The 21,327-nt window shown below is 42.2% G+C and overlaps 1 protein-coding gene across 5 annotated transcripts in view; it reads right to left on the minus strand.

Annotated features, from left to right (window-relative positions):
• Positions 1 to 21,327, minus strand: part of MCOLN2 (mucolipin TRP cation channel 2) — a 75,637-nt gene that overhangs the window by 10,957 nt on the left and 43,353 nt on the right. For all 5 annotated transcript variants that reach the window (XM_060202264.1, XM_060202262.1, XM_060202263.1 and 2 more), the window contains 5 exons: positions 18,571 to 18,670; positions 11,112 to 11,224; positions 9,676 to 9,825; positions 7,337 to 7,438; positions 7,113 to 7,235 (listed from right to left, as the gene is read on the minus strand). In XM_060202264.1, the coding sequence (XP_060058247.1) occupies positions 7,113 to 7,235; positions 7,337 to 7,438; positions 9,676 to 9,825; positions 11,112 to 11,224; positions 18,571 to 18,670 (588 nt within the window). The remainder of the gene's footprint in view (positions 1 to 7,112; positions 7,236 to 7,336; positions 7,439 to 9,675; positions 9,826 to 11,111; positions 11,225 to 18,570; positions 18,671 to 21,327) is intronic.

The following is a 21,327-nucleotide window of genomic DNA, read 5'->3' on the forward strand; positions in this document are numbered from 1 at the left end:
AGCAATAACCCTGAAGAAATGATCTAAAGACAGTGTCCATAGAGACCTGGAGGGGACATCCAGTTGAGTAATGCACTTAACAATATGCAAATTCCTTAACTAGAAAACAGGCTGTATTTGAGGTAAATATTTTCCACTCCTTCTTCCCCTAGCCTTAAGGCAATGAAGTTAAAGCTGGTTTCTGTGCACATGAGTTACAACTCTGACAGGGTCATTAATAATTCATATTTCCTGTAATTTCTCTTAGAATCTGGCCAGTTCTTTAATTCCGAGAGCCCTTATGGGCTGTTCTCTGGTTTCAGAACAGCAAATAGCCAATTTGGTCAGTATATATTAGATTCATCCTTTACTTCTCTGAGTAAAGATGAGCCTAAATTCATTACCTACCTCAGCATTAATTTATTCACCACCATACTTCCCCCTCTGTGAATGTGAGACTTAATTTCAACTACCCCAAAGTTAAAACATAAACCCTTGAAGTGCTTGGAATGCACTTTGTCCTTTTGTACTTTAAAAAAGAACCAGGGAACTAGAGTCAATTTCAGTGGCCAAATTCCATACTAGAAGTTAATTTCTTTCTCCTTTACTCTCTTTCTTTCTTTTTTGCCTCTAGGGCTACTGATAGAACTCAGTACCAACACTATGATCCACTGCTCTTGGTGGTCATTTTTTTCCATTTTTTTTATTAGACAAGACAGATAAATTTTGGACAGGACAGGAAGAGGAGGGGGTGACAGAGTGAGAGTGAGAAAGATAGATATGCTTGTGAAGATTGTGAAGCATTCCCCCTGCAGGTGGGAAGCTGGGGACTCAAACCCAGATCCTTGCACGGGTCCTTGCATTTAGTACTACGTGTGCTTAGCCAGGTGTGCCACCACCCAGCTCCTGAAGTAAACTTTAAAAATATTCAAGGTATGAGATATAAGGTCCTATTTTTTTTTTCCAATCTAGAAAGACTATTTCTAGGGAGCTACTGGGGTTCTTATAAGATCAATAGCCCCTAGAAATCAGGCACTTCTGTTTCTTGCTCATTTAACAAGCATGTTAAGTTCCTACCAAGGAGGATAAAAGAAGTCCCTGGCTGCCAAGAGCTCCGTCTGAAAGTATCTTACAATGTCTAGTACAGAATAGATGTTTGATAAATATTAAACAGTATTTTCATAAAGAGTCCCAGAAGGTTCTGTGGGACCACAGTGAGAACCAAGGCATTTATTCTACTGATGAATTTTGCAACTGAGCCAAAAAAAAAAAAAGAACTTTCAGTGGAAATAAAAATAATTTGTAATGATTTATATCAGTAAATGATATAAAAATTGTTTCAAGAGCTGGTGCTAAGTCTCCTGTGCAACCTTATTCAGATAAAATGAGATGATTTTTAATATTGCCATTACAGATTGCTTTCTTAAATATTTTTCTTATTTATTATTGGATAGAGACAGAGAGAAAATGGGGGGGGGGATAGAGAAACACTGGTAACCCTGTTTCACCTCTCATGAAGCTTTCCCCCTCCATATAGGGACCAGGGGCTTGAACCTGCATCCTTGCACATTGAAATGTGTGCACTTAACCAAGCCCCTAAGTGGGTCTTTTTTTTTTCTTTTCTTCTCTTCTCGTTCTTTTGCTCTTCCTCTCTTTTCTTTCTCTCCGTCTCTCTCTCCCCCTCCCTCCCTCCCTCCCTCCCTCCTTCCTACCTTCCTTGCTTTTTTTCTTTCCTTCTTTTTGCCTCCAAGGTTATCACTGGGGCTCTGTGCCAGCACTCTGAATTCACTGCTCCTGGAAGCCATTTTTTTCCCATTTTATTAGATAGGACAGAGATAAACTGAGAAAGGAGAGAGAGAGAGAGAGAGAGAGAGAGAGAGAAATACCTGTAGACCTGCTTTGTTGCTTGTGAAGTAACTCCCCTACAGATGGGGAGATGGGTATTTGAGCCTGGATCCTTGTGCTTAGTACTATGTGTGCTTGACTGGGTGTGCCACTGCCCAGCCCCAGTGTTACTTTTCAAAAATATGTATTCATTATATTTATTAGTACTCTGGAATATGCTTTTCAAGATCAAACCCAGGTCCTCACACATGCAAGTTCTGTGCCACATCTGTTACACTGCCTCCCTGGTTATTCAGGTAAAATTTAAACTGGCCAAGAGCTTTGTAGAATAAAATAATAAATAAAGATGCTGGCTTAACTCCAAAGGCTTTGGTAGTCTGAGGACACAGTGAATTTTACACACGACACTACCAAACTCCAACCGTTTTTCAAAGCCATGATCTTCTCAGATGTAAAACAGGGATGATGCAAAACTGTGACTTATTCCTCACAATAAAAACAAAGTGAAGAGGTTGTCATTCTCTGGAAGCATAAAGCCACATTAGCATAATGCTCTTCCAAACCCCTTCTTGAATTATTGAACATAAACAGTCTCTAGCTGTCTGTATCCAGACACTTTGCAAGGATGCTGTGTCCAGATCCATTAGTACTGGAATGAACACTGGCACGACACTGTTGGTGTCTTTACTCTCTCAGTCGAACCACTGAAATCCAATATCTAATAGGAAAACAGGAAGATAAAATGTGGGACTTTGCTGTTAGTAGCATAAAATTCTAGCTTTCCTTCTTTTTCTTCTTTAATGCTTTCTTTAAATAAAAAAATTGTTTCCACACTCAACATTGTTCTGATTCTCAAAGGTCTGGTATAAGAGACAGTAGCAGAAAGTGACAATTCTGACAGTTTGGGTTAATTAAAGACAGGGGTTGAACTACCCAGACAATACTTTTAGTCCACCTGCATGTTAGCTATCAGTCTCAGGACAAAAATTACTAAAGTCAAAGCCCACATGGAGTAAGCCTGAAATAGACTTACTAGCTTCTTCCCACATGAAGACCCCCAACTTCCTTTGCTCTATTCCTACCTTTGGGTTCCTGTTTAGTAAACAATTTGTTCTGTTTTCTATCTTCCCACCTTTCAGCCACTAAGTTGAAGATGCTACCATGATGCCATCCTGACCTACCTGAGCAGATGACTTCATCAGTGTGTCCCAGAACCTCGCCTCTCCAGAGCCCTAGCCCACTAGGGAAAGATAGAAACAGACTAGGGATATGGATCTACCTGCCAATGTCTAAGTCCAGCAAAGAAGCAATTGCGGAAGCCAGACTTTCAACCTTCTGCACCTGATAAAGAATTTTGGTCCATATTCCCAGAGGGATAAAGAATAGAGAGGCTTCCAATCAAGGGGATGGGACACAGAGCTCTGGTGGTAGAAGCAGTGTGGAATTGTACCCCTGTTGTCTTATAATCTTGTTAATAATTATTAAATCACTAATTAAAAAAAGTTGGGGTGCAGGGGGAAGTACAAATTCCTAGTTTCAGATTCAAAGAAGAAACAATACGGAGAGGAAAACCACAAAACACAGAATCTGACTGAAACTTCCTCTCTTCACTGATTAGGATTTGACTATGGATTGCATTACTGTGTATCCACTTGACTAGAGGTGGAAAATGAATGACATCAAACAGCTCACTGGATGACTCTAGAGACAGCTCTGATTCTCTCCCTTCTCTGCTGGGAAACTGTAAGGATGTGGTTGAGCTTGGCAGGGCTTGACCTGAGGAGTGTGCCTATCCTGTCAGTCTCTCTCTCTACCGAGAGGTTGAGCAAGGAGGGACAGGAGTAACCCCAAAGGTTTGCCCAGTCTTATCAGACTCCCTGCCTCACAAAGCACTCTGCATTCCTGATACTATGGCCATTAGATAAACGAGAAAGGGGGAGATGTTGGGAAATTGTGAGGAGCCTCACAAAGCACCCTGCATTTGTCTGCCTCCAGGAGCCTGGCATTCCTTAAAACATTAAGCCAGCTCCCCCTGCTCCACCATGCATTCCTGATACTATGGCCTATCTACATAATCATTGTTTTGCCTGAAAGATCCCCACCCATTCCATTCCTTTGATCTATCTTCTTTCTACCCTCAAGACCACCCTGCCTGCAGGGTAGTATTAATCCTACCAGTTAAAACTCTTGCAACAGTTGTTAAGGAAGTTCCTACCTTTCCAGCCCTTTTTGACTTTCTCCACCCCTTTCCTAGCCATTTCTGTTTCCGACTTGCCACTTCTGGGTCTGCCCTTTAAAAGCCTTGGCTCTCTGATCAATAAAGAATCGAATTGTCTCTCTACCTCAAGTCTCTTCCTGAGTCATCTTTCTCATGTCGCTGAATGAGAAGCATCCCAGGCTGGCTCTGGTTGTGTTCTCTCCAACCCAGAGACCAGGAAGAGGCACCCCCACACTAGCCCGGCACTTCTCTGTGAAATAATTGAAGTTTGGGAGTCGGGCGGTAGCACAGTGGGCTAAGCACACATGGCGCAAAGCACAAGGATCCTGGTTTGAGCCCCTGGCTCCCCACCTGCAGGGGGGTCACTTCACAGGGGGTGAAGCAGGTGTGCAGGTGTCTATCTTTCTCTCCCTTTCTCTGTCTTCCCCTCCTGTCTGTTTCTTTCTGTCCTAACAACGACAACATCAATAACAAAAACAATAAGAATTACAACAATAACTACAACAACAATAAAACACAAGGGCAACAAAAGGGAAAATAAATAAATATAATTAAAAATTGTTGAAGTTTATCTCTCACTATAAGAGACACAAGTCTAAAGGTGTGATGTCCTATGTGGTGACACTGACTGTGCGACTAGGGAGAGCCCCTGGTGTGTAGCTAGTCTGAACTGAGATGTGCTTCAGGACTGAGTACACACTACACTTCAGAGACATACCACCAGAGAAATAAATGGCAGGGAAAACACCTGTGTTTTATACTGACTACATGCTGAAGTGATATTTTGGATATATTAGATTAAATAAACTATATGGTTGAAATCACTGTCACCTTTTTTTTTTCTTCAATTTGCACCTGAGTCCTTTGAAAGAGCTGAACTTAGGAAAATGCAGTCAGACTCACAAGGCAAATAACTTCATTTCCACAAAGCAGCCTTGACACATGTGAAAGCTAGAACAATGATTATTGGCCTTCCTCTCACAGGTGATCTATTCTTGGAGCAAACTAAATGTTCTCTTGCAATGATTTCTTTGACTTAATGCCACGGAAAACCCTACAGGGCATTAGTCAAAGTGTGTGCACTGGGTCAGGGAGACCTGGATATGAATACTATCTCTGTCGTTTATTAGCTGTGTAACCTCAGAAAAATTATCTAACATATTAAGTTCTCTATTTTCTGGAAAAAAACATGTTTCCTGCCTTGGGAGCTACTGGGGTGGTTAAGACAGCATGAGAAATAGCATTTGGGCGCCATACCTTGCACATAGCTCTTGGGTTTAGTAATATTCAAACAGTGTTATATGAGCACCTTTCAGAATAATGATGTAGGGGAGAGCAGAAGTGATGGAACCACCTGTCCTGAGGTTTTGCAACCACTGAATTGAAGCCGAAATGCTTCAGCTCAGTTATTTATTCCAATAGAGCAACACTGCCCTCTAGTGACGGAAATGTAGAAAAGCAGTCGACTAGGTTTCAAGGCAAACAAGGAAGAAAAATGTCAATTTTCCTGAGCACTAAACCAGTAAGTGGTCCAGATCTGAGAGATAATATCAAAGAACAACTTTTATTCATGAGTCATCATGGAAGCAGTGGCACAAAATTGGAAAAGTGATACAATTATCAAGATTTACTATTAACCCAGAGTTCATTAAACAGTTCATCATATATTGTTCATTATATAGTTTCTCAAATAGGAGTAAAAAAAATCATTCTTCCTTAACCTCTAAGTGTCAAATGTAACAAAGAGGAGAAAGCCTGAGTTTGTGTTGCGTTCACAAGATTTTTATCTTGATAGAATAACAGAAGGTTAGAACTTTGTGGATTATCCTCTGTTTGTGAATAGTTTTTTAACCAGACTTGATCATACATTTTGTTTAGTGCAACACTGAATATCACAGACTATAGGCTAAGTTGGGACAAAGTACTCATTTGCATTTGTACTTCTTTCTCCTTGAACAGCACCTAACCCAAAACAATAGGACACTGAGCTGCTCTGACAGAGAAGACGGAAACACTCAGCATAATGTCTGACACACAAGCATAAAATGATACTTGCTACGATGCTGATTTTTGTTGTTTCTGTTGCCAGAAGCTCATGGAAGGGAAACTGTAAGATTCAATAACTCTTTTCACTTTAAAAAATTATTTGTTAATAATGCCTGCCTAAAATTTCTTTTTTTAACAGGTCTTTATTATTTGTATAGATCTATTTATTATTTATTATTAGATAGAGGCAGAGAAATTGAGATAGGAGGGGAAGGTAGCAAAAGAGACAGAGAGACATCTATAACCCTGCTTTACCACTCATGAAGTTATCCCCCTGCAAGGATCAGTGTAAGGATCCCAGTTTGAGCCCCCGGCTCCCCACCTGCAGGGTAGTCACTTCACAAGTGGTGAAGCAGGTCTGCAGGCGTCTGTCTTTCTCTCCCCGTCTCTGTCTTCCCCTCCTCTCTCTATTTCTCTCTGTCCTATCCAACAACAATGACATCAATAATAATAATGACTACAAGAATAAAACAACAAGGGCAACAAAAGAGAGTAAATAAATTTTTTTAAAAAAGAAAAGTTGAGAGGGAGAAAGGGAAGATAGAGAGGGAGAGAGAAGGATAGACACCTACAGATCTGCTTCACCGCTTATGAAGAAACCTCCTTACAGGTGGGGAGATGGGGCTCGAACCAGGACCCTTGGCCAGGTCCTTGTGCTTGCTTCTATGTGCTCTTATTCCGGTGTGCTACGCCCCCCCCCCATAGTTTCTTCTTTACTACAGCGATTTCACACATGAAATAGTTCTTATTTAGTGAGCATCTGGGTTCATGTGTAGCCCCAATCAGTCAGTCCCAGGCAATTATGAAAGGTGTGCTGCAGTCCCTTTTAGTTCTTGTTTCAATATCCTGAAGCTACTGCAATATCCTGAAAGTTAAAGGAAAAAGAAAACCAACGCAAAGATAGGTGCTGACGGTTATGAAGGCTGTATGCTGGCAACAAGAAGGACTAGAAGGCGCGTGCTTGGAATACGTTGCGGAGCGACACAAGCACCTGCTCAGAGGAAGGCAGACAAGCTGCATATACCTTGTCATGATAAGGTCCTAAGACGATCCAGCCACAGAAGGTGTAGCCTAGATAAATCATACCAGCGCAGGCGCAGAAGCGAAGGACTTTTGGTAGTGAGGCTTGCATGGTTAAAATGAGCACCTGGGGGAACAAAAAAAAATCAAAAGAATAGGAGAATTTTAAAAGCAGCCACTTGAACCCCCAAAGTAGCCCAGTGGCACTATCCATTGCCGCATCCTTACGTTGTAGGTTTGGAAGTAGCCCAAGTATCTGATGACGCCGACCCAGACAAAGAGGGTGGATGTTCCGAGCAAAATGCTGCACAGATCGTAGTTCGTGAGGTTCTATGGAATTGGGGTAAAAAAAAAAAAGGCAGATGAGTGAAATATTGCACTCCACTCAAGTTATGAACTTCACTTTAAACTGACAGGAAGGAATAGGCTTCCTGCCTCTTTATAGGCTTAAAATAATTATAATTATTCTCAATAGACTTGAATTTCTTTTTTTTTATTGCCACCAGGGTTGTCACTGGGGCTCAGTGCCAGCACCATGAATCCACCACTCCTGGCAGCCACTACTCTCTCTTTCTCTTTCTCTGTCTCTCTTCCTTTCTATTTTATTTGATAGGACAGAGAGAAATTGAGAAGGGAGGAGAAGGGGGCGAGGGAGAGAGAAAGACAGACACTTTCAGGCCTGCTTTGATGCTCCTGAAATGTTCCCCCTGCAGGTGGGGAGCAGGGTCCTAAATGGAGGTCTTTACGCATGGTAATAATGCATGTGCTAAACTGGGAGTGTCACTGCCTGGCCCAGAGGCTGGAGTATGTATTGATGTGCCAATGCCAGTGCCCATGTCCAGCAGAGAAGCAATTACACAAACCAGACCTTCCACCTTCTGCACCCTGTACTCCCATAGGGATGAAGAATAGGAAAGCTTCCAATGAAGGGGATGGGATACGGAAATCTGGTGGTGGGAATTGTGTGGAATTGTGACCCTCTTATCCTACAGTCTTGTCCATAATTATTAAATCAAGACAAAAAAATTCTAAGGATTATTATTATTATTATTTTTTTACCAGAGCACTGCTCAGCTCTGGCTTATGGTGGGGCAGGGATTAAAACTGCTGAAGCCTCAGGTATGCTAGTCTCTTTGTATAACCATTAGGCTATCTACTCCCACCACCCTTGAAAATTCTATACATGCTTAAAAGAGAAAATAACAGAATAGCAAATATGTCTCTCGTGTCCTTGTATTGTAAATCAAGTGACTTATTTTTCAAAGATTAATTTACTTGTTTTTATTTTTTCTTCTTATTATCTTTATTTACTTATTGGATAGAGACAGCCAGAAATTGAGAGGGAATGGGGAGATAGAGAGACACCTGAAGCATTGCTTCAACACTCAAAAAGCTTTTGCCCTGCAGGTGGGGACCGGTGGCTCAAACCCAAGTCCTTTTGCATTATAACATGTGCATCCAACCAGGCACACCACCACCAGGTCTCAAGATTAACTTACTTGTTAGGAGAAAATGAGAGAAGTGAGGAGGAGGGGAAGGGAGAGAGAGAGAGAGATGAGTGCAATACTACTCAGTTCTATCATAAGGTGGCCTGGGGGATTGAACCTGTGACCTCTGGTGCCTCAAGTTTGTGAATTGGTGCTCTAACAGGTCACTCTATCTCCCCCCTCCCACAACTGAGTTACATACCAGTGTCAGTTCCAAAGCAGACACTTAAAAATTCCCACCCTCACCCTAATTCATCCAAGTGCCCATGAGTCATGAATCATGACTTCCAGCTCTTGATAAGATTTTTTTTGTAACTTAAAACAAACCGGGTCAGGCAGTAGTGCCTCGGGTTAAGTGCACATGGCGCAAAGCACAAGGACCAGTGTAAGGATCCTGGTTCCCCACCTGCAGGGGAGTCACTTTACAGGCAGTGAAGCAGGTCTGCAGGTGTCTTTCTTTCTCTCCCCTCTTCTCTCCATTTCTCTCTGTCCTATCCAACAACGAATGACATCAACAACAACACTAATAACCACAACAAGGCTACAACAACAAGGGCAACAAAAGGGGGAAAAATGGCTTCCAGGAGCAGTGGATTCTTGGTGCAGGCACATAGCCCCAGCAATAACCCCGGAGGCAAAAAAAAACAAGCAGAGGACCTAGTGAGGGTTGTATTTTTATGTGGAAAATGAGAAATGTCATGCATGTACAAACTATTATATTTATTGTTGACTGCAAAACATTAATCCCCTAATCATTTTTTTTAAATCCAGAAACATATCAAAACAAACCAAGCTCCTCACTGTTCAGCTCCTAATCTGAGATCTGAAGATGCTGCCCAGTTTCCTGGGAGATAATCACAGGCAGAACATCGGCCACCGACTATCAGTGTCCTAGTTATCCCTTCATAAGGGATGGAACCAGAAAGGCAGAAAGGACTTAATTTTTGTGGGTATAAGAAAAGAAAGAGAAAAAAAAACCAAGAGAATTAATGAGTGTCCATAAGAAATTCTTATTTTGAAGGGCCCAAAGTCATTCTGAAAACTAGAAAGAATGAAAGATGTTAAAGGATGTTGACTCACTTTTGCTTTAATTTCCATTTTTAATATGGATCCAGTTATTGTCATGAGGTCACTGATAATTACCAGGATATACCAGCCATTGATGAACTCCCACTGGTTGGAGTTAGATACGTGGCGATTATACTTCTCCAAGAAAAAGGTTTGAAACCTCTGCAGCAAACATAAATAATAGTAATAATAATAATGGGTGGGGGGTAGATAGCATCATGGTTATGCAAACAGACTCTCATGTCTGAGCCTCCAAAGTCCCAGCTTCAATCCCCTGCACCACCGTCAGCCAGAGCTGAGCAGTGCTCTGGTTCAAAAATAAGAAGTCTGAGCAAGTACACTGCCATCTGGAAGGAGCAGTCAGATGCAAGACAGTGAGTCCTCTTGCCTGTAAAATGATACAGCATTAGTGTTCCTATCTTGGTAGAGCTTCGCACACTTCCTGAGGTCTACACAGTGAGCATTCAGTACAGCCTAAGTCGACTTGACCATTAAAGAAACGCTCACATTCTCACTCCAAGAGTTTCATAAACTGATGTGTGATACAATGCAGGCATGTTAAATTGTATCAAATCAGATAATAACCCTATGAACCAGACACCATTAGTCTTATCCTCCAGAGGGGGAAACTGAGGCACAGAGAGACTTAACCAGGACTGAAGTGGATTGCAGCTCATTCTAGAGGGCATGTGCCCTCCACCGGCCCTCTTCCTGGGGTGGAACTCAAGGATTCTCACCTTAGATTCAGAATACCAAGAAGCGTAAGCGGTTGGTAAGACAGGAATAAAGTAAGTTACCAACGATCAAGAGTGAGGGAAATAGATGGCAGATGATTTCTATGCTCCACAAGTAGTATTCCAATGGCTTCCTATGCTTGCATTCAGACTTCAGTCTGAATTTACACACATGTCCCAAGCCAGAATAACATTTGTGGGGAGCTGAAATACAAGGGCCCTGAGGGCAAAAATGTAAAATGGAATTTATGGGAGAGTTTTTGAGCAATCTGAAAAACACAATGAAGCATTTAATGCTTCATTATAACCCAGTTACCATACCTCTCTGTCAAAATGAACTATGATTTGAAGACAATAATAATAATAATAATGAAACCCACAAATGCTATTACTCTGTTCTTAAGATCACTCATGAATGTAAATGGGTCTCATTTATTCTGGAAACATCCGAGAATCCTGAGAGTTCACAACTGTGCACCTGTGCTTATTAGCTCAGTTTTAAGCTGGCTAATTAACAGATCCCACCTAATAAGCCAAGGGCCTTTCCTCACTTCTACACGCTGATTAATGCCTTGTAGGGAGCAGTCAGTCAAAGGGATTTAATCTGTTCAAGGGCTCCGGAAAGGGCAGCACAATCTGATACCAGGAGTCCTCTGTTTGGCTAAGCTGAGAGGAGAAGCCAAGAGGAGATGACAAGATCGAATACACACTTACCTTTCGTAACCGGAGAGCCAGAACAATGGACCGTGTGCACAGAATAAGAGACGCCAAGCAAATCACAATAACAAATGCATCAAATATAAGGACATACTGAGTGTTTTTCTGAACTGAAGAATGAAAACAGAATGAAATGTTAAACGTGACTTACTTGAAAAGAATTTCCAAATAAGATGATGGCCTATAAAGGAGTTCAAATGATAAAGGCATAACAAGCATTGTGGTAGTGGGGCCAGTAAGCTACATATGGGGAAGTGTGAAACTAGATTTCTGCGATCTTATAGTGTTGCAAACCAATGTTTGTAATAATAACAATAATTTTGAAATAACAGATGCATGAAGACTAGAAATGGGGGCCGGGTGGCAGCACACCTGGTTGAATGCACATGTTACAACGTGCAAGGACCCGGGTTCAAGCATCCAGTCCCCACCTGCGGGGGAAAAGCTTTGCTAGTGGTGAAGCAGTGCTGCAGGTGTCTCTGTCTCTCTCCCTCTCTACCACCCCTTCCCTCTTGATTTCTGGCTGTCTCTATCTAATAAATAAATAAAGGGAAAAACTATTGTTAAAAAAGATTAGAAACAAAGTCATGCTCCACTTATTCAGAAGTCTCAAGGTGTCAGACATTTATGAATCTGGGGGCCTAGGCTAGAGCCCTGTAACTTATCAGAGCACCACAGATGTTGTGGGGACGTTCGATAGATGATGGAGCAGTGCTGTGGTGTTGCTCCTCTCTCTCTCTTCCTTCTTCCCTCCCTCCCTCATTCCCTCCTTCTTAGAAAAATATAGAGCTCTACCCCACTAGGGAAAGATAGAAACAGGATGGGGATATGAATCGAACATGCCCAGTAGAGAAGCAATTACAGAAGCCAGACCTACCACCTTCCGCACCCCATAAAGAATTCTGGTCTATACTCCCAGAAGGATAAAGAATAGGGGAACTTCCTATAGAGAGGATGGGACACAGAGCTCTGGTGGTGGGAATTGTATGGGATTATACCCCTGTTATCTTGCAATCTTGTTAATTATTGTTAAATCACTAAGAAAAAAATTTTTTTTAATTCTCAGAAAAATAAAGAATAAAAAAATCAGGCTTGGGAAATTTCACATGCACAGAGCCTGCGTTCACTTTTTGGCACCAAACAGAAAAAACACACACACTACGCAGAGTTGAATAAATGCACTAGGACGTTTGTCAATACTTACTAGAAAGCAAAATGGGACAGGAGGGTTCCAGTCACAGGACACAAACCAGACATATGCTGAGTCCTTGTACAAACCTTCCTGACTGGGAAGGCAGGTACCTGGGTAGATAACCAGGCGGTAAACATGTTCTTTGGCCTTGGGGATATGCCTAACACTGTGCATATCTGTGCCCTCCTGGCGGGCTCCATGCCACCTTTGTTCTCCCTGGAGGCCATTAGGGAGGACCTGGAGGACACAGAGGCGGCAGCTGAGATGTAGGGACACTGACCCAGGGTGGCGCTGCTGCTACTCCAACCCTGGGAGCTGCAGATTTGAGGGGGGCAGTTAGCAGGGGGTTGGTGGGGGCCCAGGGGTGAGGATAACAAGGACTAGCTGAGCTGCGTGGAAGGAGCTGCGCTCGCTCACCAGAATACAGGCAGCCTCTGCCTTGCTGCCCAGTCTCCTGTTTCAGCTCCCGCTGCTCCTGCATCCCTGCTCAGAAAGGTCAGTTTCTCACATGGCAAGTGGAAAGCTAAAGTAGAGACAGAGGGAGAGGAGAAGGCAGATTTGAGAGAGGAGTGAAAGAGGGTCATCTTGTTCTCTAAAGGCATCTAGGGAGTGAAGGAGGAGCATGTAAGGTTGATTTCTGGGTTTCTGTCTTGGGCAAACTGAGTTTAGCCTAATTTCATGATAACAGAGGATGACTCAGGAACATCTAAGGTGATAGTTGGGAATCTGGGAGATCACAGAAGGAACTGTAACTAGAAAGGACTGCAAAGATAGCTTGGAAATTAAAAGAAGAGACCAACTCAGAAAAGAGGTGGAGAAAGGTCAGAGGAAAAGGAAATGAGACTGTGGACAGGCAACTCCCAGGAGAAAATTCAATATAAATTCAGGGTGTTGCTCAGTGACACTTGTATAGAAAAGTCACTGAAGAAGGGCTGGGTGGTGACGCGCCTGGTTGAGCGGTTATGTTACAATGCACAAGGACCCGGGTTCAAACTCCCTGTCCTATCTGCAGGAGGAAGGCTTTGCAAGTGGTAAAGCAGTGTTGCAGGTGTCTCTCTGTCTCTCTACCTCTCTATCAATGCCTTCCCTCTCAATTTCTGGCTGTCTCTATCCAATAAATAAATAAAAGATAATAAGAGGAAAGGAAGAAGGAAAGGAAGGAAGGAAGGAAGGAAAGAAGGAAGGAAGGAAGGAAGAAGGAAAGAAAGAAAGAAAGAAAGAAAGAAAGAAAGAAAGAAAGAAGAGAAAGAAAGAGTCACTGAAGAGAAAGACCACAGTGTCCCAGAAATAAGGGCATAAATATCAGAGCTTATCTAATACCTTATGAGCATAGCCAGATAATAGATGTAATTCAATAAGAAAAATTTCTAGCCTTGTCAAGCTCCAGAGGCTTCAGATACAAAATGGGGAAAGCAGTTGGAGTTAGGTTAAATAACTTATGCTAAGTACTTGTTAGAACTGTGTCCAGGCCCCTAGGAACATACCTAAAATAGACTTCCTAGCTTCTTTCCACCCTAACATCCCTATTCTCATCTTCTCTATTCCTACTTTTTGGTTCCTGTTTATTAAACAATCTTACCACCTTTTAGCCACCAAGTTGCAGATGCTACTATGACTCTATCCTGACTTCCCTGTCAGACAACCTCAGCAATGTGTCCTGGAACCTCACCTCCCCAGAGCCCTACCCCACTAGGGAAAGACAGAAACAGGCTGGGGGTATGGCTACCTGCCAACATCCGTGTCCATCAGGGAAGCAATTACAGGAGTCAGAACTTCCACCTTCTGCACCCCACAAAGAATTTTGTAAATACTCCCAGAAAAGGAGAAATGATAGGGGAAGATGACCAACAGCCTCTGAATTTCAATCCCACCAGGACCCAGACAGAGAAGAAGAAAAAAGGAAGGATATTCAGAAGTCATAATAGGTATAAGTGTAACTTAGAAAGGAAAAGAAGGCAAAGTAATAGAAAAAATAGGCAAATACATATAAATATAGATAGTTTTAGAAATAATAGTCAACCCATATCTGACCTTTTGAGAACTAGTACAGTATCCAGTGCAGTGAAGGGAATGAGGACACAGAACCCTGATGGTGAGGAGGGTGTGAAATCTATGCCTGCTATCTTATAATTTTTAAATTAATATTAAATCACTGATGAAATAAAATAAAATAACTGTGTCCAGGGGCCAGGTGGTGGTGCACTTGGTAGAGCAGAGATGTTACAATGCACAAGGACCCAGGTTCAAGTCCCTCCCCATACCTGCAGGGAGAAAACTTCACAAGCAGAGAAGCTGTGTTGCAGGTGCTTCACTTTCTCCATCTCTATCCCCCTCTCCCCTTTCAATTTCTCTCTGTCTGAAATCAGTCAATCAAATATATATATATTAAAAGAGTGCCTATTTTTTTTGCTTCCCTTTTATTAGCGGCTCAAATGAGATTTACACAGGTATATAGCTTCAGAGGTAAATTTTCTTTTTCTTTGTTTTAAAATTATTTTATTATCTTTATTAATTAGATAGAGAAAGCCAGTAATTGAGAGAGAAGGAGGTGAGGGAGAGAGAGAGAGAGAGACCTGCAGAAATTCTTCACCACTTGCAAAGCCTTTCCCCTTCAGGTGGGGACCGGGGGCTTGAACCTGGGTCCTTGTGCATTGTAACATGTGCGCTCAGCCAGGTGTGCCAACTCCTGGCCCCATTTTATTTATTTTTTAATATTTATTTATTTATTCCCTTTTGTTGCCCTTGTTGTTTTATTTTTGTAGTTATTATTGATGTTGTTGTTGTTGGATAGAACAGAGAGAAATGGAGAGAAGAAGGGAAGACACAGAGGGGGAGAGAAAGAGAGACACCTGCAGACCTGCTTCACTGCTTGTGAAGCGACTCCCCTGCAGGTGGGGAGCTGGGGGCTCGAACTGGGATCCTTATGCTGGTCCTTGTGCTTCACGCCACATGTGCTTAACCAATTGCACTACCACCCGACTCCCCAGAGGTAATTTTTCATAACCATAGATAGTCAGTGTAAGTCACTACCCCCTCCACCACAGTTCTGTACTTGCCCACCTCCTGCCCCTACCTACGGTTCTCTTGCTGAGTCCAAAAGACACTGCCACTGGCATTTATTTGCTTTCAGAACTTATCAGTTTAGAAGCTTAAGTTATCTCATGACATCAGCTAGTGACTAAGCAAGAAAGCAGTGGATACCAGGATCAGAACACTTGTTATATTGAATTTTTTTTTGGGGGGGCCCATAGAGTGGACTAGAGGGAGCAGGAACAATTCTTGGAAAGATAGGACTAACACATTAGGAAATACAAAGATAATAGCTACTACCTTCCTTCCCAGTTTGTAACTAGGGGGAAAAATCTCTTGACATTGTTGGCATTGGGTATTATTTAGTGACAGAAAAAGTAACACTCAAACGTAGAAAGGTAAAACTTGGGGCCCCGGCAGTAGCGCACTGGGTTAAGTGCACATAGTACAAAGCACAAGGACCCGCACAAGGATCCTGGTTCGAGCTCCAACACCCCACCTTGCAAGAGCAGCCTTACAAGTGCTAAAAACAGGTCTGCAGGTGTCTATCCTTTTCTCTCCCTCTCTATCTTCCCCTCCTTTCTCAATTTCTGTCTGTCCTATTCAATAAAATTGAAAAAAAAAAAAGGCCTCCAGGAGCTGTGGATTTGTAGTGCTGGCACTAAGCCCCAACAATAACGCTGGAAGAGAGGAAGGAAGGAAGGAAGGATGGAAGAAAGAAACTGTCCCTCCTAACAGAAAATCCAGCATAGCACTGTTTGATTTGATTTATTGAGAAGACCCGTTTGGGTGTGCTGTAAAAATATTTCATTTTATATTTTTAATTTTATTAGTGATTTAAACTGATTTACAAAATCACAAGATAACAGGAGTACAACTAAACACCGTTCCCAAGGTAAAAGTGTTTCATAAGCATCGTAATTTGTTTTCCTACTCTATCAAACTTCTATCATCCCTCAGGAACAGTCCCCAAATTTGAGCTTGTAAAACCTTCTCCAAGAGAAATGCCCCTCACATAGTCCCTGAGAAACCCCCACACAACTGCTCACCATGAGGTTCTACCCAGGGATTCCCACATTACTAAACTCTCTGAGCCTTTAACACCCCATCTGCCTCAACTTCGAAAACATCCCCGGCCCCTCAAGGCAAAACTGCTAGGTCTGTAGATTTAAATTCAAATGATAATGAGTGGTCCACATGGATTTCGTAAACTTGTTTCCAAACTTCAACTTTTTGAGACTTTCATGTCATAGGATTTTATTTTTGACTGACTTTCTCCTAGTGACCGATGATGATTTCTCTAGAGGTAGCCCTGTGAGACACAGCTCACTGGATAGGAGGCCTACCTTGCTAAGTGTAGGGCCCAAGTTTAAACTCTAGCACCATATGGGAAGTCCTGCTGTGATCTCTCTCAGTCTCACCCTTCTTCCCTTCTGCCCTCTTCTACTTCCCCCTCTCAACTGAAAAGTCAGCTCTAATGCACAGAAATCACATATGTGATGCAGCCTTGGAATAAGCCTTCATAAATGTTGGTGCTTCTTCCCAGCCATCCATGAGGCTTGGGTTTCTTCTGGAGTCCACAGGAGGGAGCCAGAGATCCTTTCTTCCCGGTATGTAAATGCAAAGAAACACCCTTACCAGGCACCCTCAGAGTTGAAGAACCTCTTTGGCAGAACTAAAATGAAGTTCTTTTCAGCAAGTTTGACTGATTAACTCTTTTTGGGCATAAAGACTATTCTAAGCCACATTTCTTATGCGACAAAGACTAGTTTTGTTACGGAACTGTAATCTATGTTTGGTCTTGGAAAAAGATGCATCTATTTGACCAACCTTTCTCTGGTGCTTGCTGGCAAAAGGACCCACATTTAAACAAAGCAAACAAAAAATTCCAACAGACTACTACTCGGATCAGAGGGGTTTTTTTTTTTTGCTTCCAGGGTTATTGCTAGGGCTCGGTGCCTGCACCAGGATCCACTGCTTCTGGAAGCTTTTTTGTTTGTTTGTTTCCCCTTTTGTTGCCCTGGTTGTTTTATCGTTGTTGTGGTTATTATTGTTGTTGTTATTGATGTTGTTGTTGTTAGATAGGACAGAGAGAAATGGAGAGAGGAGGGGAAGACAGAGAGGGGGAGAAAAAGATAGACACCTGTAGATCTGCTTCATGGCTTGTGAAGCGACTCCCCTGCAGGTGGGGAGTCGGGGCCTCAAACAAGGATCCTTACTCCGGTTCTTGCTCTTTGCGCCATGTTCGCTTAACCCGTTGCGCTACTGCCCGACCCCTCCCCTGAGTATTGTTTATCAGGGATTTGAGTCAGTTGCTGGAACCACTGAAACCAAAATTTCAAAATCATTGGATAGCTCGGACAATTGAAAAGCAACAAATCGCAAATCAAAGCCAGTTTAAACAAATCCAAAATGGAACCAGGTATTTTACATTTTGTTTTGTTCTGATAATTTGGTCAAAGGCAAATTTAGTTATATAAAGCTTGTAAAAAACATATTAACATCTATAATTCATATCAGCTGGCCTCTCAGTGAGCAAATTCTACATAGCTCTCCACGAACTGTATTTTTGCTTTTTAATGGTTATGCAAACAGGCTCTCATGCCTGAGGCCTTGAAGTCCCAGGTTCAATCCCCCATACCACCATAAGCTAGAACTAATCAGTGCTCTATCTAATAATAATAATATAATAATAGTAGGAATAATAAAGACCTACTGCCTTTTCCCTCTACTCTTATTTTTAGTGTATTTAGCTTTACTGTAAATACAGATGCATTTAATATTCAACATCCTGGCATCTAAATACTATAATTATTATAATTATTATTATTCTCATCTGAGGAGAAAGAGATTGAGATATAATGCTTTTAAGTAATTTGTCCCAGCTCACAACTCACAAGCATAGTACACAGAACCAAGACTCAAGCCTAGGCAATCTGACTTCAGAGACTCTAACCACTGGGTACCACTCCCTTTCCAAAAAGGTGCATAGCTACACACTCAGTGGAAATGAACAAAAAAGCAAAGTTTGGGGAGATGCTTCACAGAAGCTAATGCTTCAAGTGTGTGTGTGTGTGTGTGTGTGTGTGTGTGTGTGTGTGTGTGTGTGTGTGTGTTTCTGGAACTTTTCCATCTTACCACCATTCAAAGAAATCACGCGAACATCGCAAATCCCCAAATAAAGTGCACACGAAAATCCATAAGCCACAAGTGGCAAACAGGCAACATACTTACTAGATCCAGATATGTTCAAGTCTTTACATTCTTCGATCTTAGCCTCACAGTCAAAATAGATTTTCATTTTGCCACTGTGAGCCTTGTTGTCAAAGGTAATCTGGAAACACAGATACATGGAGAGGCTACAGCCCAGCAGAAAGCACAACTTGTGAGCTAAATTCTATTTAAAGTCAGTGGGGGTCAGACAGTGATGCACTGGGTTACATACACATAGTACAAAGCACAAGGACCCACATAGGCATCCCAGTTCAAGCCCCAGGCTTCCCATCTGCAGGGGGGTCGCTTCTTAAATGGTGAAGCAGATCTGCTGGTGTCTGTCTTTCTCTACACCTCTCTATCCCCTCCTCCTCTCTCAGTTTTTCCCTGTCCTACCCCCTAAAAAAGGAAAAGAAAAAAAAAAAAGGTCGCCAGCAACAGTGGATTATGGATTCCTGTAGTGCAGGCACCAAACCCCAGCAATAACCCTGGAGTCAAAAATAAAATATCAATGACATGCAAACAGCATACCAATCTAGAAAGAATTAGACTGATAAAAATATCCTCATCACATGACTCCTATACAACTTTCTTTTATTAATGAAATAAAAGATGGTGTAAGGTATGGTCTCATGAAATTCTACTAAATTAAGATTCTGGTTCAGAAAAATCCTCTGGCAAATGAGCTAACTATTCCCTATACAAAAATGATAATTTGCCTGTTTTTGGCAAGAGAACATAATGATCTCATTTATTCCACAGAATGGAGATTGACAAGTATTTGCTTCAATTTAGTCCTTTGGCTATAAAATTCTAGTTTTTTGCTAGATTGGAAATTACCCATTTGCTTCAAGTTCTTTCAGAAATAGCAAAGGTTACTTCAGGTTGCAGGCTGAATTTAAGATTTCCAAATGCCCCTAATTCTTCCACATTATGTTTCTATTGTTTAAATATTTGCTGACAGATGCTACACATTTGAAAGTTTCAGAAAAGTATTTTAGGGGCTTTTTGGAGGGGAGTGGGGGGGGGTTGGGTAGCATGACCTTGATTGGTAGAATTCCGGGAGGCTTAGTCATAACCCATAGATTAGGAGATAGCCTGTATGGTCTGATTCTAAAATCTCTTGTTCGGTCATAGTAATGTTCTTGGATCACATGGAATATGGCTTGTGTTTGGAGATGCTCCTGAATTTAATTGCAGATCACCTACATTCAACTCTGCAAGCTCTTTGTGAATTTTTTGAAGGTTTCAAGGGGGGGAGGGTAAATCGTGTAATGGTTGCACAAAGAGACTCTCTTGCCTGAGGCTCTGAAGTCTCAGATTCAGTCCCCTGCACCACCATCAGCCAGAACTGAGCAGTATTCTGGTAAAATAAAATAAAATAAAATAAAATAAAATAAAATAAAATAAAATAAAATAAAGTAAAGTAAAGTAAAATAAAATAAAATAAAATAAAATAATAAAATGTGTGGTTGCTCTCAGTGAAGCCAATCCCGCTCTCCACCACCAGAGGACTTCTCTCCTCAGCACGGACACCAGTCACAATTACTTGTAGATACTGTTGACTGGTGCTTTCTCTGTCTCTTCCACTAGAAGGTAAATTTCCTGAGGGCACTCTCTCTAAAGCAAGGTGAGATTGCTGGTCCAGGCAGCACTAGGGACCCCTTGAGTATATAGTACTGATCACTGCTGACTGGTGGATGCTTCTAAACTGCTAAAAGACAGCTGATGGACAGACAACAATCATCTCCGTGTTTAGTTTTACCCCTTGATACACATTAAAGGAAATGGGCAAGCATAAGCTGCGTGAAAGTGAGAAGGTGCGAAACTCCCCACCAAACTGAACAGTCCTTTCTACCTCAAAGGCCTCCTCTCAAAGTAAAAGAAGCAGCAACTGGTGAAAACCTTGACTGTAATGTTTGCATGGCTCTTCCTCTGACAGGAGGGACATACCACAGACATAGAAGATATTTAAAACACGCTCAATGCATTTTTAATTTTGAAAATACGTTGTAAGAGTAAGGAGATCAAAGTCTCTTTTTGCAATCTCATTTTCTTTTCTTTTGCCTCCAGGGCTATCACTGGGGGCTCCGTGCCTGCACTACGAACCCACTGCTTCTAGTGGCCAATTTTTTCGATTTTGGGGGGGGGGGGATAGGACAGAGGGAAATTGAGAGGGCAGGGGAAGATAGAGATGGGGAGAGAAAGATAGACACCTGCAGACCTGCTTCATCGCTTGTGAAGCGACCCCCCGAAGGTGGGGAGCCGGATGATCGAACAGGGATCCTTGCACAGGGCCTTGTACTTTGTACTATGTGTGCTTAACCCTTGTGCGCCACAGCCCAGCTCAGCCTCCAGTGTTTTGCAACCTCTTTCCAACCTGGAATTCTACTTATAATTTTTACTGAGCTGAGACCTTATCCCTTTGTGAGTTCATCACCCCCAGAATGTCTTTTTCATTCACAGAGAGGGATAAGAGTAGGAACCCCACTACCAGAGCCACCCACATGCTGTGGCTCTCCCGAGACTGAGAGCCCGGTCATGTGCGTGGCAAAGCATGCACCCTCCCCAGTGAGATGTGGCTCCCACCCCAGAAATATAATTTTTTAAAGTTGTAAAAATGAAGGGGCCAGATGGTGGAGTGCTCAATTTAATGTACATGTTACAGTGTGCAAGGATCCAGGTTCAAGTCCCTGGCCCCCACCTGCAGGGAGAAAGCTTCATAAGCAGGGAAGCAGTGCTGCAAGTTTCTCTCTTTCTCCCTCCCTCTCTAGTTCC

The sequence above is a fragment of the Erinaceus europaeus genome, chromosome 11, assembly GCF_950295315.1.
Source record: "Erinaceus europaeus chromosome 11, mEriEur2.1, whole genome shotgun sequence".
Lineage (NCBI taxonomy): Eukaryota > Metazoa > Chordata > Mammalia > Eulipotyphla > Erinaceidae > Erinaceus > Erinaceus europaeus.